The sequence below is a fragment of the Ursus americanus genome, chromosome 21 (genome assembly GCF_024610735.1).
Source record: "Ursus americanus isolate L20-20 chromosome 21, mUrsAme1.1.p, whole genome shotgun sequence".
Classification (NCBI taxonomy): Eukaryota; Metazoa; Chordata; class Mammalia; order Carnivora; family Ursidae; genus Ursus; species Ursus americanus.
In genome coordinates, this window is record NC_142147.1 from 43,796,173 (window position 1) to 43,820,075 (window position 23,903).

The window sequence follows — 23,903 nt, forward strand, 5'->3', positions numbered from 1 at the left end:
ATCTGGGGAGATCTTAAGGAGGATGGACAACAGGGCAGGGGGGTGCCATTTCTTTGTGTAGGAGAAATCATATGTAGCCCATGCAGGAATGAAGCTGGCATGTGCAGGAGAAGCATGTCTGGGGAATGAGGCTGGGACTTGATTTGGAGGTCTTGCAGGCCACAGTGAAGGACCCAGGCTTTGTCCTGTAGGTGATGGGCATCTTTGCCGATGAAGATGTGAAACAGATCTTGAAGATGATTGAACCTGAAGTATTCACTGAGGAAGAAGAGGAAGAGGAGGAAGAAGAAGAGGAAGATGAAGAGGAGAAGGAGGAGGATGAGGAGGAAGAGGCACAGGAGAAAGAAGATGAGGAAAAAGAGGAAGAGGAGACAGCAGAAGGGGAAAAAGAAGAAGGCTTGGAGGAAGGGCTGCTCCAGATGAAGTTGCCGGAGTCTGTGAAGTTACAGGTGGGCTGATTCTTCCTGTTCTCCAGCCTCCACCCATCTGGGCTGGGAGACACAGGGTCTGGTGGGGCAGAAGTCTGGACTTTGTCCCGAGGAAGTGGGGAGCTGTGGAAGTGCCACAGATGATTGGATGCTGCTAGCTTCGAATGATCTCTCTGGTTGCCATGTGGCAGGTGGATTGAAGGGATAAGACCATGGAGAAGGCTGGCTTAAGGATCCAGGCAGGAAACGATGGTGGCAGATAGGGTGGGGCCATGGAGGGGGGAGAGGAAGCCAGAAAAGTTTCAAGGATGGTCTCATCACCATCATTCCTACTGCATGGCTGTCCTCCCACAGATGTGCCACCTGCTGGAGTATTTCTGTGACCAAGAGCTGCAGCACCGTGTGGAATCCCTAGCAGCCTTTGCGGAGCGCTATGTGGACAAGCTCCAGGCCAACCAGAGGGACCGCTATGGCCTCCTCATAAAAGCCTTCACCATGTCTGCAGCTGAGACTGCCCGACGTACTCGCGAATTCCGCTCCCCACCCCAGGAGCAGGTACTCTGACCCTTGACCCCAGCTGTCATTACTGTCTAAACCCCAACTTTAACCTGTCCCCCTACTGATGGTACTAAACCTTTAAACTCATGCTTGACCTCTGAGCCTATTGATATAATTATCTCTTACTCTTCTACTTCCCTCTGAACCAGTCTGACCTCTTAGTCCTTTCAAACTGACACTGACTCCTTTCAAACCTCTAGTCTCTCAGATAGTCTTCACCAGCTCATGACCTTAAACAGGGACTCACAATTCGATCTTTGATCTTTGACCTCAGAGTTTCTGCTCTTGGGCCTCTGACCCTCATTCTAACTTTTGACCTTCCTCCAGATAAACATGCTACTGCAGTTCAAAGATGGTGAGGATGAGGAAGATTGTCCTCTCCCTGAAGAGGTCCGACAGGATTTGCTCGAATTTCATGAAGACTTGCTGGCACACTGTGGTAAGAGAGATCAGAGAATCCATCTCCCAAACTTTCTCTTGAGACCTCTCCCAAAGTTTCCCTAAGATTTCCTGATTTTAAATATGTACAGTATTGGTGCAGTGTAACTTTTGGTTGAATGAATAAATACATGAATGAATGAATGAATGAATGAATGAATGAACAGACATATTAGTGAACAGATAGAGGATGAGTGAAAGGATATGTTTGTGTGGGTATTTGAGTGGATTATACATGGATGGATGGCTATAAGCAAGTGGATGATGAGTGTGTAAATTGATGGATAGATGAATGAGTAAAGAAATGGGTGAAGAGATGGCTGGGTGGATGGATGGTTAAGGACAAGGATATGGATGGATGGATGGATGGATGGATAATTGAAAATTGAATGGAGAGATGGTTGGGTGCCTAGAGGGATGAATGGATAACCTCCATTTTTTCTAATAGTAAGTCAGTTAATAATCTTACTAAGATTCTTTTATATGTGATGAGTGGTTTTTCTCTGGCTGACTTTCAAGTTTTCCATTTGCCTTGGCTTTGAAACAGTTGGGTATGATGTATCCGGTGTGGCACCCTCTGATTTTATCCTACTTGGAGTTTGTTAAGATTCTTGGATATGTAGATTAATATTTTGCATCAAATTTGGGATTTGGGGGCTATTATTTCTCTAAGTATTTTCCCTGCCATTTCTCATCTCACTTTCTGGGATTCCCATTATGCATATATTTATATACTTCATGGTGTCCCACAGGCTCTGAGGCTCTTCATTCTTTTTTGCTCTTCAGACTGGATAACCTCTATTGTCCTACCTTCAAGTTCACTGATTCTTTCTCCCGCCAGCTCAAATATGCTGTTGTACCCCTCTAGTGATTTTAAAATTTCAGTTACTGTATTTTTCAGCCCCAGAATTTCTATATGGTTGTTTTTATATGATCTACCTCTTTATTAATATTCTGTATTTGAGGAGTCATTGTCATCATACTTTAATACTTTCAACATGGTTTCCTTTAGTTCTTTGGACCTACTTACAAGAGTTAGTTTGAAAGATGTTTAAAAGGCTTCAAAGAATGAATAAGTGAACAAACATATGAACATATGGAGAAATAAATGAAAAACCTAAGAATGCACACCTGAATGAGGAACGAATGAACCAGTGAGTGAAGAAGTGAATGACTGAGTAGATGAATAAGCACACAGATGAATGACACCCTCTCCCTTTGACCACCTCCAGGAATTCAGCTGGAGGGGGAGGAGGAGGAACCAGAGGAAGAGGCCACCCTGGGCAGCCGCCTGATGAGCCTGTTGGAGAAAGTACGGCTGGTGAAGAAGAAGGAGGAGAAACCTGAGGAGGAACCACCTGCTGAGGAGAGCAAACCCCGTGAGGACTGGGGCCATCAGGGAGGGGACAGGGATGGGGTGGCATTTGGGGAGCCTCTAGGTCCAAGACAGGCCATGAGGAGTCGGGCAAGGGAAGGGTAGACTAATGAGAGAGGAGGAGTTGGGGGGGCGGTGAGAGAACAGACATGCTGAAAGTGTGGGTCCAAGTGTGGGAGCTGCACAGTTTGTGTGTTGGACCAGCAAGACATACGGCCTGCCAGAGCAGAGAAATACATGCCACCCTGCGATGGTGGCAGATCCTGTACCACCATGTCTTCCATGACCTCATGGCTGTTTCTTGTTTTTCTCTTCTTTTTCTGGTGAAATGATTACTATGATGAGGGATTAGAAAAGCAGTTATGATAAATGTTGGGCCAATAGGCCATTATGCAAAATATATTTTAGCTCCATCCAACAAAGACAGAGTCCCTGACGTTGGTACAGGGTTTATTCTACAACATTCAAGAAGCTGTTATTGGGCCAGCTCTGGGCCAGGCACTATTGGCAGGGCTGGGGAATACTGTAGCGGGATAGAGTCAAAATCTCTACCCTCCGGGAGTTGAGAATATTATAACAGATATATATATATATATACATATACCAGAATGTCAGGTGGCCATGGGTGCTAAGGAGAAAAGTAAAGCTGAGTGATAGGAGAGAGAGAGATAAAGATGGAGGGGTCAGAGTGGGGGAGTGAGGTGTACAAAGATCTGGGGAAGATGATTGGTACAAAGGGAATAACTAGTGCAAAGGCCCTGAGGCAGGAATATGCTTGGTGTTGTTTAAAGGCCAGTGTGGCTGGAGCAGAGTGAGCCAGGGAAGAGGGGCAGGAGATGAGGTCAAAGGGACAGGGCCAGATTGTGTAGCACTGGAAGGTCATGAATTGACACCATCATTCAGTGCCAGTGCATGGAGATTTCTCTTAATCCTGAGACACATAAGACATCTATCTTTTCTCCCAGAAATCCTGGGAAAGAGCAGGGTTGGAAGAGAAAGAGATAGAGAGAGAGAAATGGACGCTGGATGTAGGAGAGATGAGTCCCAGGGAGATGTCCAGGGAAAAGAAAACAGCTCATTTTGACATCATTTCCAAATGATACCAAAGTCCACAAGTTTTCTTTGTGACTGTTGTCTCTCTTGATGAAAATTCAGCAGTATTTTTACAGAACAAGTGGAATTATGATTTCAAAAGTACATTATATATTCCGAAGGTGCTTATAATGTACTCTGGTATTTTGAAGTGATACAATTTCTTTTTCCTCTTGAAACTTTTAGGGGGCCCTTCACCTTAGGGTGAAGAGGACAGGGAGGCTCTTAGGGCAATAAAAAAAAAATCTCCCAGGATCTGCCCACTCCTGGCAGGTGGAGGGTAGGGGCGGTTAGTAACCGAGAAGCCCTCTGGAAAGAGGGGCCCTTTCTGCATTGTTCTGGCTCAAGGCCCCAACCTGGCAGTGTTCTTTTTTTTTTTTTTAAAGATTTTATTGGGGCGCCTGGGTGGCACAGCAGTTGGGCGTCTGCCTTCGGCTCAGGGCGTGATCCCGGAGTTATGGGATTGAGCCCCACATCAGGCTCCTCCGCTATGAGCCTGCTTCTTCCTCTCCCACTCCCCCTGCTTGTGTTCCCTCTCTCGCTGGCTGTCTCTATCTCTTTCAAATAAATCAATAAAATCTAAAAAAAAAGATTTTATTGATTTATTTGATAGAAAGAGTGAGAGAGGGAACACAAGCAAGGAGAGTGTGAGAGGGAGAAGCAGTCTTCCCGCCGAGCAGGGAGCCTATGCGGGGCTCGATCCCAGGACACTGGGATCATGACCTGAGCCAAAGGCAGACGCTTAATGGCTGAGCCACCCAGGCGCCCCCAACCTGGCAGCATTCTGACACTTATGTCCCCTTCCCAGAGTCATTGCAAGAGCTGGTGTCCCACACAGTGGTGCGTTGGGCTCAAGAGGACTTCGTGCAGAGCCCCGAGCTTGTACGGGCCATGTTCAGCCTCCTGCACCGGCAGTACGACGGGCTTGGGGAGCTGCTGCGTGCCCTGCCCCGGGCATACACCATCTCACCATCATCCATGGAGGACACCATGAGCCTGCTTGAGTGCCTCGGCCAGATCCGATCACTGCTTATCGTGCAGATGGGTCCCCAGGAGGAAAACCTCATGATCCAGAGCATTGGGTGAGGCCCTGCCCCCTCCCTGGATTTCGCACATCCCCCAGGAAGGAGGAAGGCCCTCCTAGCTCCAGCTTGTGCCCCTGGCTCATGTCCCCTGGATGCAATAATGTCTCCTTCCTCCACTTCTGCCCCATCCTTGGGGTGATATACTTCTCCCAGTAGCTAGCCCATCTCCCTGGCTAATGTCCACTCCCCTCCCCTCTCCACCCAAACCCCCGGGGTAACAGCTCTTACTCACCTGTGACTCTTGGCACAAGAGTTACCCTCTTCGAGCTTCAGTGTTCATCTCTAAACTGGGGCAGAGCCATGCCTACCCCATAGAGTCATGTGAGGCTTCTGTGGGCTCATGCACGTCATTATGCTATTGATAATGGTAATGGTGGTATTGAGCTCTCACTCAGTGTCGAGTGCCTCATTCATTCACTCAGCAAGCGTTCATTGAGCACCTACTCTGTGCCAGGCCCTTTCTAGGCACTTGGGGAATACAACATGCAACGTGGTAAGGATCTCCGCCTTGGGGAGCCCACCTTGGATCCATGCCTCAGTTTCCTCTTCTATAAAATAGGGACAATTACAGTTCCTGCCTTCCAGAGTGGACATAAAGATTGAATGAGTTCAGATCTGTAAAGGGGGATGGTGCCAGGCATGAAGGAAGAACTCAGTAAATGTTGACTGTTATCCCAATGGTGGTGACAGCTCTCCCAAGGGTCTGGGGGCTCTCCCTGGACTTGGGCCACACCTGGCCCCTGGCGACCCCATGTACTCTACCTGTTCACAGGAACATCATGAACAACAAAGTCTTCTACCAACACCCGAACTTGATGCGAGCACTGGGCATGCATGAGACAGTCATGGAGGTCATGGTGAATGTCCTCGGGGGTGGTGGTGAATCCAAGGTAAGGGGCCTGTGGGGGCCGAGGAGCTCAGGGCAGGGGGGGTCCAGGGGGCAGGCACTGACCACTGGCCCACTCTGCCTGCCCAGGAGATCCGCTTCCCCAAGATGGTGACAAGCTGCTGCCGTTTCCTCTGCTACTTCTGTCGCATCAGCCGGCAGAACCAACGCTCCATGTTCGACCACCTGAGCTACCTGCTGGAGAACAGTGGCATCGGGCTGGGTGAGAGCCCCCGAGCCTGGGCTGGGGGCGCTGTCCCCCACGGCCCACTCTTGGTGGTCCATCCACACATCCATCTCTGCTGGCTCACTCTCAACCCACCCCAGCTTTAGCCCTGTGATGAGCAGTGCTGGGGATACCCAGACAGCTCCGGCCCTGGCCCTCACAGGGCTCATGCTGCAGCATGGAATACAGACAGTGACAGCCCAGAGTGGTCAGGCCAGAGGAGGCAGCTGACATAGGCTGTAAAAGGGGTGGTCACGGAGGGCTTCCGAGAGGAGGTGAGATAAGCAGCAGTGAGACTGTCAGCTATGTACCTCTGAAGAGCATTCTCCCTGCCTCTCGCCCTCACAGGCATGCAGGGCTCCACGCCTCTGGATGTGGCAGCTGCTTCCGTCATTGACAACAACGAGCTGGCCCTGGCATTGCAAGAGCAGGACCTGGAGAAGGTGTGGAAGGAGGAGGCCTGGCCCCTGTGTGGCCCCTTGGGGCACCTGCTGATTTGGGACCCACTCTATGGGATGGTCCAGGATTGAACCAGAAGGACAATCATTCGCAGGGGAAGAGCAGGGCCCAGTCCCTCATTCATAGGGCTGAGTGCAAATCCATACTTCACCCTCCCGCAGCTGCACGACTTTGGCACGTTTCTTGGCCCTCTGTGCCCCCTGCTTCTGTGCATGGCAGAGAAGGGCATGGGCTCTGGAGTTAGGCTAACTCCCCTTGCTCTCTTGCTGTGTGGACTTGGACAAGTGACTTAAATTCTCCGGGCCTCTGTCTCCTCATCTGTAGAATGAATATAATAATAGAACAGGGTTATCCTCAGGATAAAATGAGTTAACCCACGAAAGCATTTGTAAAACAGTAAGCACTCAGTAAGAATTAATCTGCTATTATAGTACTACTCATTCAACAACTATTTCCCAAGGACGTGCCAGGACCTGTCCTAGTTAGTAGGGGTATGACAGGGATTGAGACAAGCAAAAAGTCTTGTCCTCACGAAGCTGGCATTCTAGTTGGGAAGATGGATAACAAACAAGATGAACAAATAAAATACATCGTGTATTAACTAGTGATGAGCATTAAGGATGAAAAAAGTGAGTGGGGGAGAGAAGCATCAAGTGTCAGGAGGGTGTCCAAGTTTAGACAAGTGTGATCAGAGGACGCCTCACTGAGAAGGTGACATTCAGGTAAAGCTCTGAAGGATGAGAGGGGCCATATGGACATCAGGGGGAAGAGCATTCTGGGCAGTGCAAAGGCCCTGAGACAGAAGTGAACCTCATGAGTTTGAGGAGCAGCAGAATGGTTGGAGCAGAGGGAGTAAGGGGTTAGTGGTGGGAAATGAGGGCAGGGAGGCGACAGGGAAGATTGTGCAGAGGGTCTTAGTGGGCCACCGAGAGGGCTCTGGGTCTTAGCCTAAGTGAGATGGCCCATAGGAGGGCTCCAAGCAAGGAAGGGACACTTCTGTGTGTGGGGGGTGAGGGGGATAGACCGGGTGGGGGGAGCAGGGAGTCCAGGAAGAAGGCCGCTCGGATGATACAGGTGGGAGATGAGGGGTAGAGGATGATGATTGTTTGCTGAGAGATCCAGAAATGAATCGGGTTGCAGAGCTCCATGGATGGGCAGGGACGTGTGAGCCTTGGGGAGGAAACGGAGTGAGTCTGGCCTCTGGCTGAGCCCCCCTCCACCCCCAGGTGGTGTCCTACCTGGCGGGTTGTGGCCTTCAGAGCTGCCCCATGCTCCTGGCCAAAGGGTACCCAGACATCGGCTGGAACCCGTGTGGTGGTGAGCGCTACCTGGACTTTTTACGCTTCGCTGTCTTCGTCAACGGTAAGTCAGGAGTTGGCGGTGACAGGGCAGGGGGCTGGGGGCTACTTCCTAGCCTGGGCAGGGATTCCTCTGGGTGGGCGGGGCTGGCAGGATGCAGAGGCCAATGGGGGCCTGGCATTAACCCTGGAGGTGCTGGGTCCTGGGCTGCCAGGGCGGGGTCCCTGGGCTCATGAGGCCTCCTGACCCCGGCGGAGGCGCCAGGTGAGAGCGTGGAGGAGAACGCCAACGTGGTGGTGAGGCTGCTCATCCGCAAGCCCGAGTGCTTCGGGCCAGCCCTGCGGGGTGAGGGCGGCTCGGGGCTGCTGGCCGCCATCGAAGAGGCCATTCGCATCTCTGAGGACCCGGCGCGCGATGGCCCAGGCGTCCGCAGGGACCGGCGGCGTGAGCAGTGAGTCTCCCACCTCCTCAGCAGAACGGGCCCACCTTTCCGGTGCCCCTTGCCACCTCCCCCACACCGCCCACCTTCCCCTGCAGCTTTGGCGAAGAGCCCCCGGAGGAGAACCGGGTGCACCTGGGACACGCCATCATGTCCTTCTACGCTGCCTTGATTGACCTGCTAGGACGCTGTGCACCAGAGATGCACGTGAGACCTAGACGTCCAGGGACAGGGAGGGGCACATAGGGCCAACCTTGAACCTCTTCAGTCAGGCCTTGGACAACATAGACTGAGCTCTCACTCTATGGGTGGTCTTAGGCGAGACAGTCCTGGGGACAGACACACCAGTGACCAAGACATCCCCAGGCCCTGCTCTCACGGAGCTCCCAGACCAGCGGGGGAGACCAAGCAATGAGGGCCAGGGGTGGTCAGGGTGGCAGTAGGAAACACAGGCAGAGGAGTCAGGGCTGGGAATTCTAGAGCTTACCCCGCGAAGAGTCCTCCTCTACCTGTCAGTGGGTCAGGAAGGGATTGTTGGAGTAATGAGCAAATGAGACACAGGGTGCTGGATGATGCGGCCGCTTCCCTCTTCCAGCTAATCCAAGCCGGCAAGGGAGAGGCCCTGCGGATCCGTGCCATCCTGCGCTCCCTCGTGCCCCTGGAAGACCTTGTGGGCATCATCAGCCTCCCTCTGCAGATCCCCACCCTGGGCAAAGGTGCGGAGGGGGCAGGACTCAGCAAGGGAGGGCTGTAGGGGAGGGAGTGGATGGGTCCAAAGGGCATCCCTGACCCCCTGCCCTCGTGGCCCACAGATGGGGCTCTGGTACAGCCAAAGATGTCGGCATCCTTCGTGCCAGACCACAAGGCATCCATGGTGCTCTTCCTGGACCGAGTGTACGGCATTGAGAACCAGGACTTCTTGCTGCATGTGCTGGACGTGGGGTTCCTGCCTGACATGCGTGCAGCCGCTTCGCTGGACACGGTGAGCAGCCCCGCCCGGCTAGCCACGCTCCCTGCCTCCAGAGAGGACACCAGATGGGGCACGGCCATAGCAGCCATGCTTCTGTTTGTTCTGGGCTTGTGTACATATCCTAATCCTCCCTCCCCACCCCCCACCTTGTCAAGATGGAAAACAAAACCAAGATAAACTCTGAGTTCTGGGCGAGGGTGGGTCGAACTCTCCAACATCTCATCTTTCTTATTTAAGAAATAATCATTCTCGATGGTGGCTCAGCACCAAGGACACAGACCTGAGCACAACAGTCACAATAGTTATGTAGATATATGATAGTTACACAGGTTATAGGAGGGGACACAGCACAGTAAGATGAGGACAGAACTGGCCGCTGGTGTGGCCACATGGAGGTCACTGGTGAGCTTGCTGAGCACTTGCAGTGAGGCGGTGGGGGAAGAGCCTTACTGGAGGGGGTTTACAAGGGTCTGGTAGGTGAGGTATTGGGACAGCGGGTGTCAACAATTCTTTACACGTTGGTGACAGAGGACTCAGAGGAATGATGATATGCTGGACAGGTGACCTTGGCTGAGAGAAGATTCTTAAGGTGGGAGAAATAACTGTCGGCTACTAACTGAGAAAGGGAACACTGCAACTTGATTCTGTATCTACCAGTGTATCAGAAATACCGAGGGCAGGGGCACCTGGCTGGCTCCGTCGGTGGAGCGTGCGACTTTTGACCTTGGTGTTGTGAGTTCGAGCCCCGTACTGGGTGTAAAGATTATGTGAAAATTAAGAAACCTTAAAAAAAGAAAAGAAAAAAGAAAGAAAGAAAGACTGAGGGCAGAGGCACAAGTTAAAGGACACCAGCAGGTTGCGACCAGCCAAACCCAAGATGTAGGAAACTCCACTGGATAAATGATCCAGTTTTTCCAGCAAAGCAATAGCATTAAAAATAATAGGAAAGGAGACAATTACAGATGAAAAGACCTGAGGCCCAGCAGTCAGATAACATACAGTATGGGGAGGCTTCCGGGTGCCCCGATCCAAACAATACCACATAAATGTAAAGCGATTTTTGAGACAATTGGAGAGCGCTGATCATGAATTTTGCACGCTTGTTAATTCTGTTGGGTGTGAAAGTGGTCGCCTGGGATTTAAACAGAAACACCTGCCTGAATGGAGATACATATTTAAATATCCATGGGTAAAACGGTCTATGGCTGGGGCTGTATAAAAATATTACAGGAAAAAAAGGTGCGGTAGGAGAGGAAATAAGCACGCAGAACGTTATCTGCAGACCAGTCTACTCTGGATAAGGAGGGTTCATTCATTGGTTCTTGGACTTCTGTATGTTTGAAATTTTGTAAAGTAATATTAGAGACAGTGGGGAGCAGTGTTGCTGGGGGTGTGGGGGGAAGATCCGAAGCCAGGGCCACCGCAGGCGCGCGAGGCCGGCCTGATGCCCCCACTCTGCGCCCAAGGCCACTTTCAGCACCACGGAGATGGCGCTGGCCCTGAACCGCTACCTGTGCCTGGCGGTGCTGCCGCTCATCACCAAGTGCGCGCCGCTCTTCGCGGGCACCGAGCACCGCGCCATCATGGTGGACTCCATGCTGCACACGGTGTACCGCCTGTCCCGCGGCCGCTCGCTCACCAAGGCGCAGCGCGACGTCATCGAGGACTGTCTCATGGCACTCTGCAGGTGGGGCGGGGCCAGGGGTGCGGGTGGGGTGGCAGGGGTGGAGGGGTGCGGCCGGCCGGGGGTCGAGACCCCGCCGCCCCCTTTGGTGCGTGTCTCCGCAGGTACATCCGCCCGTCCATGCTGCAGCACCTGCTGCGGCGCCTGGTGTTCGACGTGCCCATCCTGAACGAGTTCGCCAAGATGCCGCTCAAGGTGAGCGCGGGCCCTCTTCAGCGTGCGCGGCCCTCGGGCCTCCGCGCTCGTGTGTCCCGCACCGCCCAGCGCACTTAACCTGCCAAGTGTTGAGGGCAGCGTCCCCACGGAAACCTCTCTGGCGTTCTCACTGGCATACTAGGATTTCCAAGACAGTCCCTCCGCGTCATTGGTGCCGCTAGCGCTCCCTCATTAGCGCTTGATTCGCCCAACAGCGAGCCAGGCCACACCTAAATTAGCGCGTATTTGCATGGAGTACACTGCTTTTCCTAATTAGCATGCTTATTCGTGTGCCCAGACCACCAGCCTTATTCTTTTCAAATGAGTGCATTGATTTGAATAATAGCACCCCCGCTATTCTGAATATTTGCAGTCTCTCCTATAATTTTTTTTTTGGCCGCTCGTTTGCATAAGGAGATACCTCCAACTCCGATTATCTTGACTGTTTTACATAATACATCTAAACCAGCCCGTTTCAAATTTGCATAGTGAATATGGAGGCCCTCTTCCCAATTACCATATATTTGCATGGGGTTCTGCCTGTATTTGTTTGCCTTGGTCGTTCACGGGCGTGCGGATCACTCCATCCATATGTCCGCTTGCACTTCTCACACAACCCTACCTCTGGATTAATATTAGCGTGCTTGTTTGTGTAAAGCAACACCAGACAAATTGAGTGCCCATCCTGACTCTAAATCGGAATGCTAAATTTGCATGGTAAACGGTCCGGACCACTCTCCAATAAGCATACCATTTTCCCTCATTAGCATCATTTGCATAACCCACGTTGCCTTAGTAATTTAAAGACCCTGGCACCCTGGCCTCCTTGGCCTTTCTTTTGCCTGCCACCTACTATGTGCCTCTCATTTGTGTGTCCCCCCTCTTGCTCCCACGCAGCTCCTCACCAACCACTATGAGCGCTGCTGGAAGTACTACTGCCTCCCCACGGGCTGGGCTAACTTCGGGGTCACCTCCGAGGAAGAGCTGCACCTCACTCGCAAACTCTTCTGGGGCATCTTTGACTCGCTGGCCCATAAGGTCTGGACACGTGGTGGAGGACGGGCTGCAAGGAGTCTGTTTGGAGGGTTTGGGGCCCAAAGTTGGGGGATCCAGAATGAAATTCCCAAACTTGGGGTTCAGAGAGGGAGCCAGTTGGGCGGTTTGGACCCAGAAGAATCTATGAGTTGGGTCTCTGGTTTGGTTGTAATGAAAGGGGGGATGGGCCTCTATTTTGGGGGCTTAGGGAGGGGTGATATGGGGGTAGTTTTGAGGTTCCTTGTGGGCTGAGGTTTGGTTTTCAGGGAGAGAGGCCATAATTGAGGTCTTCGGGCCCAGGGAGGAGGGTGGATTGTTGGAGGGGTGAGTTGAGGTCCTAGGGCTCCAAGATTTGAAGGCGCTGCCAGGCCTGCAATGACCCCACCCCCCACCCCTGGCATCCCCAGAAGTATGATGCAGAGCTGTACCGCATGGCTATGCCTTGTCTGTGCGCCATCGCAGGGGCTCTGCCCCCCGACTACGTGGACGCCTCGTACTCATCCAAGGCCGAGAAAAAGGCCACGGTGGACGCTGAAGGCAACTTTGATCCTCGGCCTGTGGAGACCCTCAAGTGAGGCCTGGGGGCAGGAGTCGGGTGGGGATTGGGGGCTGGGAGAAGGAGAAGAAGGTTTTGGACATGGAAGGAGGGGCCAGCCCCAACATCTGCCCATCCTATCCCCCCAATAGTGTGATCATCCCAGAGAAGCTGGACTCCTTCATTAATAAGTTTGCAGAGTACACGCATGAGAAGTGGGCCTTCGACAAGGTTGGCGCCAGGGTCCTCCCCTCCCCTCCCCAGCAAGCCCCATTCCTGCCGGCCTTTCTCAAGACCCCAGCTTCCCCCAGACCCAGGTCCTCCCTGAGGCCCCAGGTTTCCCTGAGACCCCCAACTCTTCCTGAGACCCAAAACCTCCCCAGGAGCCTTCAGCCCCTCCAGGAACTCCTCCAGGAGTCCCCCAGGCTGCTGTCCACCCCTCCTCCTGCCCCCACCCTCAGCTCCATAGTGGCGCTGCCCCTCCCTCTCCCCTCTCCACCTCCAGATCCAGAACAACTGGTCCTATGGGGAGAACATAGATGAGGAACTGAAGACCCATCCCATGCTGAGGCCCTATAAGACCTTTTCAGAGAAGGTGAGCAAGTCTTGGGGCCCAATGCTAGGAGTCCCAAATGTAAACCTCCAAATTGGGTCGTTCAGGGAGAAGGGAGGCTGCTTCAGGCTCGGATCTAGCTGGGACTGCTGGTTAGGGCTCCTCATCCATGGACTTTGCCTCCCCTAGACTCCAGACTACTAGTGTTCCTTCTCTTAGAAAGAGTCAGAGAGACAGGGTTTGATTCCTTGGCCGTACAATTTAACTTCTTTGAGTCTCATGTGTAAAATGGGATGAGACTCTGGGAGGCTCTGTTACAAAGCAGGTATGAGACCTGGGTTCGAATCCAAGCTGGACCACTTCCTCCTAGCCACTCGGTGGAGGCTTTCCTCTTCTTAGGACACTGGAGGCCAGACAGTAAGTCTCCTAACTCTACCTCCCTCCCTCCCATCCCATCCTACCAACTCCCCGCCTTTCTGTCCACCCCAGGATAAAGAGATTTACCGCTGGCCCATCAAGGAGTCCTTGAAGGCCATGATTGCCTGGGAATGGACGATAGAGAAGGCCAGGGAGGGCGAGGAGGAGAAGACAGAGAAGAAGAAAACTCGGAAGATATCCCAAAGTGCCCAGGTGGAGGCGGGGCCGGGGCCGGGGTGGGGTCATAGGGGTGGTGAGCGGCTAGAACAAGGGGCGGGGCCAGGGGAGGGCGGAGCCAGGCAGGAGGTGGGTTGAGAGAGGAGAAGGGCCAAGGGAGGGAGGTGGGGTCAGCGGAATCGGGGAGGCCGGGAGCGGGTTGCTGGACAGGGTGAGAGACCTGGGAAGGGAGTGGGCCTGGGTATGAAGAACCGCAAAGGGCAGAGGAGAGGAGGGCATGGCTTAGAGACAAGGCCTTAAGGAGTGGGTGCAGAGCAGGGGTCTAGGGCCAGGTGGAGGGGGTAAACTTTGTTGGGGCCTGGGCTTCCTGCTAGCCCATCAAGCCCTCCCATCTCTACCTCGTCCTCCCAGACTTATGATCCGCGAGAAGGCTACAACCCCCAGCCCCCCGACCTCAGCGGAGTTACCCTGTCCCGGGAGCTGCAGGTGAGACCCCTGATCCTTCATCTGGGAGCATGGAGGAGCTTGTTGGGGTTGGGGAGGACATCCTCTGAGTCTAGGCCCTGACTCTTTCATCCACTCCCAGGCCATGGCAGAACAACTGGCAGAAAATTACCACAACACGTGGGGGCGGAAGAAGAAGCAGGAGCTGGAGGCCAAAGGTGAGGGCACCCATCCCATCCCTGCACAGACCCTTCTTCACCAAAGTTCCCTAGTCATAGGCTCCAGAGTCATAAGGGTCTGGATTAGAGTTGTATGACTTTGAACAACTGCTTTCACCCCGCGCCCCCCCATATTAATAGCATCCACTGCCATAGGGCTGCAGTGAGGATATGACTATCATCTGAAAACCGTGTTTTGGTTATTCTTACCTCTGTTTTTATTGCTATAATTATGCATGCCCTCAGCTGCAAGAACCACTTCAGTGAGGGTAGCCTGGGTCTCCCCAGTCCTCTGATTTCTGGTCTTTCCTGCTCCAGGTGGTGGGACCCACCCCCTGCTGGTCCCCTATGACACACTTACAGCCAAGGAGAAAGCCCGAGATCGAGAGAAGGCCCAAGAGCTGCTGAAGTTCTTGCAGATGAACGGCTATGCTGTCACCAGGCACGTGGGCTGCCAGCCTGGTCAGGGAGGGGTGGGGAATGCGGGAGGAACTAGCAAGGCGGAAACTGGGAAGAGCTGGGCTGGGGTAACAAGGCAGGGCCAGAGAAGCAAGGAGGCTAAGTAAGAGGGGTGGGGCCTGGAGAGCAGGAATGGGGCCAGAGAAGGAAGGTGGCTGCAGGGGTGGGGCCTGGTGGGTGAGGGAGGTGCCAGGGAGGAGAGGTAGCCCAGAGGGGTGGGGCCTGAGGGGGGGAGGCCAGAGAGGGGGTTAAAAGGGCGGGGCCTGGAGAGGAGAGGTGGGGCCGGGGAGGGGAGGAGGCTAAGGGGTGGAGCTTGGGGTCCGCGTGAGACCAGAGAGGGGAGGGGCTAAAAGGGGGCGGAGAAAGAGAGGGAGAGGGAGGGGCTAAAAGGGGGGGGAGAAGGAAAGGGAGAGGGAGGGGGAGGGAGGAGGGCCAGGTAGGGAGGAGGTTAAGAGGGTAGAGTCTGGAGAGGGGAGGTGGGGCCAGAGAATATCTGGGAACTTGAGGGGGACCTGCGGTGGGACAGAAGTCTGCAGAGGCAGGGCCTAGGGGAGCAGAAGGGGACCTGGAGAGGAGCGGCAGACAGGGCGCGCGTTCTTCTGGGCTGACGCCTCTCTGCCTGTCCACGCAGAGGCCTTAAGGACATGGAGCTGGACACGTCTTCCATTGAGAAACGGTTCGCCTTTGGCTTCCTGCAGCAGTTGCTGCGCTGGATGGACATTTCCCAGGAGTTTATCGCCCACCTGGGTACGGAGGAGCCCCCTTTGCGCGCCCGCCATCCGAGCAGTTTCACCTAAGGCCCCAGTTCATGCATTTCTCCTTCCGTCCCCTCATCTAATCACTGTGCCAGACGCTGTGCCGGATGTTGAGAGCAGTGAGCAAGACAAAAGCTCCCTGTCCTGCACTGATATTCCTGTGGTGCATTCAGGCAATTAACATCAGATAGCAGGTTTTTAGAAGGCGGTTAGGATTTGGGAGAAGAATACACTAGAGTCAGCTAAGGAAGATGAGGAGTGAGGGAAAGCGGGGCCGGTTAAAATGTAAATAAAGTATTCAAGAAGACCTTGAAGGAGCTGGGAGGAAGCTGGCTGGCCGCGTGAGGACAGTATTCCAGGCAGAGGAACAGCCAGTGCGAGGGCTCTGAGAGGTCCCTGGTGTGAGTAACAAGAGACCCAAGTGGGGCCGAAGCAGAGTGACTGAGGGTGAGAGGGTAAGGAGATGGGGACAGAAGTGACGGGGCAGATCACATAGGGCTCTGGAGGCGTGGGGAGGACTGTGGCTTCTTACCCTGAGTGGGGTGGCACCATGGGAGGGGCTGAGCAGGAGAGTGCTGTGACCTGCTGCAGGTGTTCGTGGACTCCCCCTGACTGCACTGGGGACACACTGGGGGTGTAGGGCCAAAGAGGGTGAGGACTGGGCAGATCCTGGATCTCTTTTGAGGGTGGAGGCTGTTGGTATGCCCTGCACATGCCCCTTACGTCCCACTAAGGATCACAGCTGGCCCCTAGAATCCCTCCCAGCTTCCCCCGGAGATCCCAGCAATCCCCCTGAGAGCCCCCCAGGACCCCTGGACCCCCTAGATGAGCGGCACAGCAGGACTCACTCTCACATCTCACCTCAAGTCCCACATGCTGATCCTCCATGCTGAGCACCTCTCTGCAACTCCCTCTCCTCTCTCTGCCTCAGTTTCCCCATCTGTCCACCATAACCGGCCACAGTTCTGTCACTTACTTGCTGGGTGACTCAGGCTGAGGAGCTGGGTGACTCAGGCTCAGTTCCCTCATCTGTAAAATGAAGGAGAGGGACCAACTATACAGACCTTCAAGTTGGGAGGAGATTGTGCAAGGACATTTCTCACAGTGCCAGGGACATAGTCAGTGTTTAATAATGGAAGCCAGCATTATTATTTTAGTAGTATTAATTATTACTGTCACCATTATTATCGTCTGAAATTGATTTCCGCTCTAAAATCAATTTGAATCTATCTACATTGACAACTTTTTTAATTCATTCGTTCTTTCCAAATTGGTTCAGTGTCAAGTATCAAAGTTCAGGGAGAAAAGGGCCTGTGAGGAAGGGGATGTCCTATGGCCTTATCCCATCCCAGTTTATCCTCCTCCCCATTTTCAGCCTCAGGAGGGGTTTGATCAAGGAGTTAGGGGGATCAGATGAGAGGGGAGAGAGGTTTACCTCAGAACCAAAGAGGTGACTTTATACCAAGAATTAATCTCCCATCTTTTCCTACCTTTGCCCCAGAGTTCCCCCCCCCGTTGGAAGACCCTGAGTTCCCCAGCCTTGAATCCACCATGACCCCTGTTTTCCCTCCCCCACCAGAGGCTGTGGTCAGCAGTGGACGAGTGGAAAAGTCCCCACACGAACAGGAGATTAAATTCTTTGCCAAGGTGAGAGATGGGCTCGGAAGCTGTAAGGAGCTGGGGACTGGGTGGGCTCCCCTACCCTTCACCCAGTCCCCCTCATCTTTTCCCCACCCCACCCTCCAGATCCTGCTCCCTTTGATCAACCAGTACTTCACCAACCACTGCCTCTATTTCCTGTCCACACCAGCCAAAGTGCTGGGCAGTGGCGGCCATGCCTCCAACAAGGAGAAGGAAATGATCACCAGGTGGGCTACCCTGTGACCTCTGACCCAGCGCCCTGACCTCACAGGATTGTAATCCTGGACCCTTTCCACCCAACTTTGGACCTTAGGGACTCTGTCCTGGGTGTTGGGCATTGACCAGTCTACCTGCAGAGGGGACTGAAGAGTGAGGGTGACTAGCTGTCCTGTTGTGCCCAGGCCCGAGGGATTTCCCAGGACATGGGACTTTCAGGCAAATGGGGTGAATTGGCTGCCCAATCAGAAAGGCAGATCAGCCTCCCCAGCCCCTAGTATCCCCGTTTCTGCCTGTGACTCTCAAGCTTGTCATCTCCTTGTCCCCCCGCCCCACACTTCCTCTCTCCTTCGTTTTCTTCCCCATCATCCTATGCCCTCCTGGCTCTATCTTCTGTCCTTCAGTCCCTGTCCCTCTAATTGCATCACTGCTGTCCTTGTCCCCCAATATCCTCACTACCTGTTTCCCCCGTCCTTCTGTCCCTTTCTTTCTTCAGCCTCTTCTGCAAGCTTGCTGCTCTTGTCCGTCACCGAGTTTCTCTCTTTGGTAAGTAGTTCTGCTTGCCCAACTCTTCTCCCTAATCTTCCCTCTCTCCCTGCAATTGCCAGCCCCACCCTGAAGAAAGAATTCCCAGTTCAGGCCCAATTTGAACACTGTGTTCTTCCTCCACACCTGGGCATGGATGGGGTTGTCCTGGGGACAGAGCTGTGGCTTTGATAGCGCTGGGCCCTGCCCTCGTGGAGCCCCCAAGCCAATGGGGCACAGACTCATCACCAGACAGTGAAGGCCTGAGGGAGGGGTCAGGGCTGGGATGCAGGAGGCACAAGCAGAGTGGATTTCGGGAAGGACAGGGGCCTGTGGGGGTCCACGTGGAGGTGGGGCTGGGGGTGAGGTGGAGGTAGGGGAAGGCACTGCCTTCTTAGCCCTTTCTTCACCCTTGCCCATCTTCCTTTCCCAGGCACAGATGCTCCAGCTGTGGTTAATTGTCTTCACATCCTGGCCCGCTCCCTGGATGCCAGGTATGGGGTGTGGTGCCCACTCCTGCCCCGTTCTCCTCAGCTCTCTGAAATCGAGAATCTCTCAGATTCTAGAACTGGCATGCCCTGGCTTCCCTCCTAGGACGGTGATGAAGTCAGGCCCTGAGATCGTGAAGGCTGGCCTCCGCTCCTTCTTCGAGAGCGCATCAGAGGACATTGAGAAGATGGTGGAGAACCTGCGCCTAGGCAAGGTGTCCCAGGCGCGCACACAGGTGAAGGGCGTGGGCCAGAACCTCACCTACACCACCGTGGCCCTGCTGCCTGTCCTCACCACGCTCTTCCAGCACATCGCCCAGCACCAGTTCGGAGACGACGTTATCCGTAAGGACCCCTGGCCCAAGGGTAGGGGTGGGGGGCCAATTTGGCCAACACCAGCCGTCCCTGTGTGCCTGACAGAACCCCCAGGTGTTAGCACGTGTGGCTTCATTGCTCTGAGCCGAGTGTGCATCCAGTGAATTGGTAGGTAACAGAATGAGTTAGTGAGGTATAAGTTCAGCTGCTCTAACAAAAAGACCCTCAATCACCGTAGCTTAAACAGGAAGGAAGGGTATTTCTTTCTCATGTAACAGTCCCACGTAAGTAGCTCCTCAGGTCAGAAGCCCAGGTGCCCTCCATCTTGGTACTCTGCCATCTTGGAAATACCATCTTTATCCCTGTGGTCTGGGGTGGCACACCATTATGTCTGCATTCTAGCCTGTAGGAGAAAAGAAGAAGCAAAGAGGAGGGCATTGCAATTCTTTTAAAGGAACGACCTAGAAGCGGTCTGCATCACTCCTGCTGACATCCATGTGGCTGGCCAGGATTTAGCACGTGGCCGCATGTGACCGCAAGGGAGGCTGGGGAAGTGGCCTTTATTCTGGGAGGTCATGTGTCCAGCTAAATATTGGAGGTGTATTATGAGGAAGAAGAAAAGAGCAGAAAAACATTAGGAGCAGATATTGGGAGTCCATAAGCAGCGTGTGCCATATTTATGCTATACCAAAGGGCACGTATGGTGTGTGACCCAGCCTGGGGTCTTGGGACTTAATGCACACAGTGAGCAATGTGCCTGTGTTAATGGGACACAGGCAAGATGCTACACCCAGTGGGGTGTCAGGTACCCACAAGAAAGAGCCTTACCAGATGTGGCCTGGACTATGGTGAGCAGGGGGAGGACAGGAGGAGCTGGTAGGACAGACACTCAGGAGGCCGAGGGGATGCGCTATGGTGGGGAGGCAGCCAGAGCGAGGCCCAAGGCCCTGGTCCGGACCCACGACAGTGGGGCCTTCAGGAGACAGGGGTTAGAAGAAGTAACCTGTTTGGGGGAGATGCCAAGGTCACTGTGGGACTCAGCAGTTGTGAGGAGCCCAGGGAATACCCTGGAAGATGTCCAGGATGGGCTGGAGGGCTGATGGGCTGTGGGGACTGGTGGATAGTGGGGCCAAGTCTCAGCTCATTGCTTATTTGAAATTAGAACCTCTTGATAAAAGTAAGGTAAGTCACGCTTAGATGGGCTTCTTCCCCCACCCCCACATTATATTTAGACAAATTTAAAGTATCCAGGAAAGTCAGAAGAAAAGGATTGTTAACAATTTGCCCCATTTGCTTAGCCTTTCACTTTAGGGGTAGAAAGTATTTTTAAGTCTTTTTGTTGAACTTTTGAATGTGAGTTGCACACACTGTGACACTTTATCCCTAAATACTGAGTCTGCATCTCCCAGGATCAGAGGCCCTGCCATGTAATCACGATGTCATTATCGCCACATAACCTGACCATATTTAAATTTCCCTCGTTACCCTTAAAATGCCTTCGATTTAAAACCAAACTCAGAATCCAGCCAAGTTTCTCTCATTGCATTTGATCATTAAGTCCCTGTAGTCTCTTCCATCTTAGAACGTGTCCCTTGCCCTCTTTTTGCTCATGACATTTGTGAAGTTGTTGAGGTTCCTAACCTGGACTTCTGGCTGTGGGGAGGGGCAGAGAAGGGGGATGACCTCTAATTACAGTCAGGGTTGGATGTTGGTTTGCATTTTTCTGGAAAGAGTGTCCATCGCTATCATCAAAGAGCTCCATGAATCCTCTCTAAGGAAGGAACAACTAGCCTTTATTGAATGACTGCTCTGTGCCTTGTTCCAGTTGGTTTCCAATCATTAACTCTTTTGATCCTCACAACCACCCCACAAGGAAGATACTATAATTATCACCACTTTACAGATAGGGAAACTGAGGCCAAGAGAGTGTTGGTACTTGCTCAAGTCACAACCTGGTAAATGGCAGGTTGGCTCCATAGCCCTGGTCTTACCCAGTATCTGGAGATGAGGGAGGAGGGCGGGAGAGCACTGGTACGGTGGGTGCATCCCCGACCCTCGCCCTCCTTCCCGCAGTGGATGATGTCCAGGTCTCTTGCTACCGAACGCTGTGCAGTATCTACTCTCTGGGAACCACCAAGAACGCTTACGTGGAAAAGTAAGGAGAGAGAGCCACAGTTGGGGGCTGGGGTGGGTACTGTGTGGGGGCTCAGGAGGAAGAGGGAGCAGGAGAAGATGGGGCTGAGTGAAGAGCAGGAGAGATGTTCAAAGGCCTCAACAACTGACATGCTTGGTGGCGGCTGCAGTTCACCGAGGCGGCCACGTGAGGGCACTCAGGGGAAGGCCAGTGAAGGAAGTGGCCGCCTCGGGCTCGGGCTGGGGGTGGGGGGGGGGGTGGACAGATGGGCACCTGGCAGTGACTGCCCAGAATGGCAGGTGCTCCCCACGGAGGGGAACGAGCTTGCCCTGGGGATGGTACATGGGAGCCACAGCAAGCTGGGGGCACCGGGGAGGGCCCCCGGCGGTGGCCATGTGGGTGGGCCCTCCTAAGCCAGGATCTCCCCTTGGAGCAAGAGGGCACTTAGGAAGCCCAGGGAGGGGCACCTGGGTGGCTCAGTCGTTAAGCGTCTGCCTTCGGTTCAGGGCGTGATCCCGGCATTCTGGGATCGAGCCCCACATCAGGCTCCTCCGCTGGGAACCTGGTTCTTCCTCTCCCACTCCCTCTGCTTGTCTCTCTCTCACTGGCTGTCTCTCTCACTGGCTGTCTCTGTGTCAAATAAATAAATAAAATCTTTTTAAAAAGGGGGGGGGGGAAGCCCAGGGAAAAGGCTGCACCGGTGCCCTCGGTGGATGGCAGCCGTGCTCGGGAGAGTTCTGGGGAGAGGCCCTTCTGCGGAGACAGAGGCTGGGAGCCAGGAGCAGGCAAAGGGGGGCTGTGAGAGTTGAGTAGCCCCCTCTTCCAGGTTGCGGCCGGCCCTAGGGGAGTGCCTGGCTCGCCTGGCAGCAGCTATGCCAGTGGCGTTCCTGGAGCCCCAGCTGAACGAGTACAACGCCTGCTCGGTGTACACTACCAAGTCTCCCCGGGAACGGGCCAGTAAGTGGTGCGGGGCCAGGGCAGCTTCAGGCGTTACATTGTCCCCCGCACACGGGTTTGGGGACAGCGTGGGCCAACGTGGGCTCGGAGGGCTGAGGATTCCCCAGGTTGGGGGTGCTCCAGAGCTTGTGGGGGGAGCCCGGTTTGTGGTGTGGACCCTGAGGTCTGGAGGCGCTGGGTGGGGATGCCCTGACTCCTCCCCGCACCCCAGTCCTGGGGCTCCCCAACAGCGTGGAGGAGATGTGTCCTGACATCCCGGTGCTGGAGCGGCTCATGGCAGACATCGGGGGGCTGGCTGAGTCGGGGGCCCGCTACACGGAGATGCCGCACGTCATCGAGATCACACTACCCATGCTGTGCAGTTACCTGCCCCGCTGGTGGGAACGCGGGCCCGAGGCCCCCCCGCCTGCCCTGCCCGCTGGGGCCCCCCCGCCCTGCACGGCTGTCACCTCGGACCACCTCAACTCGCTGCTGGGCAATATCCTGCGAATCATCGTCAACAACCTGGGCATTGACGAGGCGACGTGGATGAAGCGGCTCGCTGGTGGGTCTGGGAGCAGCGGGCCCCTGAGCGCCGGGCCCTTGATCTGATGGTCTGAGAGGGGGATCCCGGGGCCCCTGGTTTCCTGGGAGTTGGGAGGAGTTGGAGTCTAGGTTTACTCAGGGTCAGAAGGCCAGGGGTCATTGCAAGGGGTCGGAATCTCAGGCTCATAGGGTCTGGGGTGGGTGGATGGGTCCTAGAAGTCCTCCAGGCTGGATTCTGAATTTCTGGAGCCTTGGGCTAGGTGAGGAGCTGGTCAGAGGCACGGGTTCCTTATACAAAGGGTCAGAGACCCAGGTCAAGCCTCAGGGTCCCTGATATGGATGAGGTTGTAGGTCAGCGGTCAAGAAATGAGTCTTTAAAGGGCTGGGATCCGTGGCTCAGAAGTTCTGTGTCAGGAATTGGGTCAATCTAGGGATTGGGGGCTGGGATCAGAGGCCAGTGTCAGAGGTCAGAGACTGGAGTAAGAAACTAGGGGTCACAGAAATCATGTAGTAAGGTAGGGTTCTGGGTCTGGGCTAAGTCAGAGGTTAAAGACTAGGGTGAGAGGTCATGGGCTAGGGTAAGGTGTCAGGTTATGATTCAGTTGTTGAGGTCAGGGGCTTCTGTCAGGTTGGGGGTCACAGGTTCAGGTCAAGGGATATGGTTGGGACCAAGGACGGGGGTCTGTGTCAGAGGTCAGGGCCCGAGGTCAGGAATGGGATCAGAGGTAGAAGCTGAGGTCAGAAGGCAGGGTCAGGCTGAGTCCACGAGAGCTGCGGGGTCAGAGGTACAGGTCAGGAATCATGGGCTGGGAGCAGAGGTCAGGAGTGAGATCAAAGGTCATAGGTCAGGGCCGGAGTTAGAGGCTGGCCGGCAGCAAGTCCCCCACATCCCCCATTTGCTCCTGCAGTGTTCGCCCAGCCCATTGTGAGCCGGGCCCGGCCTGAGCTCCTGCATTCACACTTCATCCCCACCATCGGGCGCCTGCGCAAGCGGGCAGGGAAGGTGGTGGCCGAGGAGGAGCAGCTGCGCCTGGAGGCCAAGGCCGAGGCCGAGGAGGGCGAGGTCCTGGTGAGGGACGAGTTCTCTGTGCTCTGCAGGGACCTGTACGCCCTCTACCCGCTGCTCATCCGCTACGTGGACAACAACAGGTCAGCGTGTCCCCAGCTGTCCCCGTGCACAGTCAGCCTGGCCTCCCGTTTCCCCGAACCCCAGCTGACCCCCCCCATCTTTTGAGTGACTATTAACTTTCTTCGATTCTCACCTGAGCCCACCCAGGCTTCTGACCACCCCCCACCATTGCTTCTGGCCCACAAAGTCCAGCCCGCTGGTGTCTGCTCCCCTTTTGCTCCTTTACACCTGCTGAGTCGGAGCCCC

The 23,903-nt window shown here is 54.4% G+C and overlaps 1 protein-coding gene across 2 annotated transcripts in view; it reads left to right on the top strand.

Moving 5' to 3' along the window:
• RYR1 (ryanodine receptor 1) overlaps positions 1 to 23,903 on the top strand; it is a 108,377-nt gene that overhangs the window by 37,549 nt on the left and 46,925 nt on the right. For both annotated transcript variants that reach the window (XM_045785862.2, XM_087870750.1), the window contains exons 35-67: positions 192 to 449; positions 783 to 983; positions 1,314 to 1,425; positions 2,657 to 2,803; positions 4,700 to 4,973; positions 5,749 to 5,866; positions 5,953 to 6,085; positions 6,437 to 6,531; positions 7,774 to 7,909; positions 8,111 to 8,297; positions 8,384 to 8,492; positions 8,881 to 9,001; positions 9,098 to 9,267; positions 10,722 to 10,942; positions 11,044 to 11,134; positions 12,032 to 12,172; positions 12,577 to 12,740; positions 12,857 to 12,935; positions 13,210 to 13,299; positions 13,747 to 13,887; positions 14,263 to 14,337; positions 14,438 to 14,513; positions 14,832 to 14,955; positions 15,604 to 15,719; positions 17,307 to 17,374; positions 17,474 to 17,595; positions 18,081 to 18,130; positions 18,543 to 18,603; positions 18,704 to 18,942; positions 20,986 to 21,067; positions 21,873 to 22,003; positions 22,215 to 22,547; positions 23,437 to 23,677. In XM_045785862.2, the coding sequence (XP_045641818.2) occupies positions 192 to 449; positions 783 to 983; positions 1,314 to 1,425; positions 2,657 to 2,803; positions 4,700 to 4,973; positions 5,749 to 5,866; positions 5,953 to 6,085; positions 6,437 to 6,531; positions 7,774 to 7,909; positions 8,111 to 8,297; positions 8,384 to 8,492; positions 8,881 to 9,001; positions 9,098 to 9,267; positions 10,722 to 10,942; positions 11,044 to 11,134; positions 12,032 to 12,172; positions 12,577 to 12,740; positions 12,857 to 12,935; positions 13,210 to 13,299; positions 13,747 to 13,887; positions 14,263 to 14,337; positions 14,438 to 14,513; positions 14,832 to 14,955; positions 15,604 to 15,719; positions 17,307 to 17,374; positions 17,474 to 17,595; positions 18,081 to 18,130; positions 18,543 to 18,603; positions 18,704 to 18,942; positions 20,986 to 21,067; positions 21,873 to 22,003; positions 22,215 to 22,547; positions 23,437 to 23,677 (4,706 nt within the window). The remainder of the gene's footprint in view (positions 1 to 191; positions 450 to 782; positions 984 to 1,313; positions 1,426 to 2,656; positions 2,804 to 4,699; positions 4,974 to 5,748; positions 5,867 to 5,952; positions 6,086 to 6,436; positions 6,532 to 7,773; positions 7,910 to 8,110; positions 8,298 to 8,383; positions 8,493 to 8,880; positions 9,002 to 9,097; positions 9,268 to 10,721; positions 10,943 to 11,043; positions 11,135 to 12,031; positions 12,173 to 12,576; positions 12,741 to 12,856; positions 12,936 to 13,209; positions 13,300 to 13,746; positions 13,888 to 14,262; positions 14,338 to 14,437; positions 14,514 to 14,831; positions 14,956 to 15,603; positions 15,720 to 17,306; positions 17,375 to 17,473; positions 17,596 to 18,080; positions 18,131 to 18,542; positions 18,604 to 18,703; positions 18,943 to 20,985; positions 21,068 to 21,872; positions 22,004 to 22,214; positions 22,548 to 23,436; positions 23,678 to 23,903) is intronic.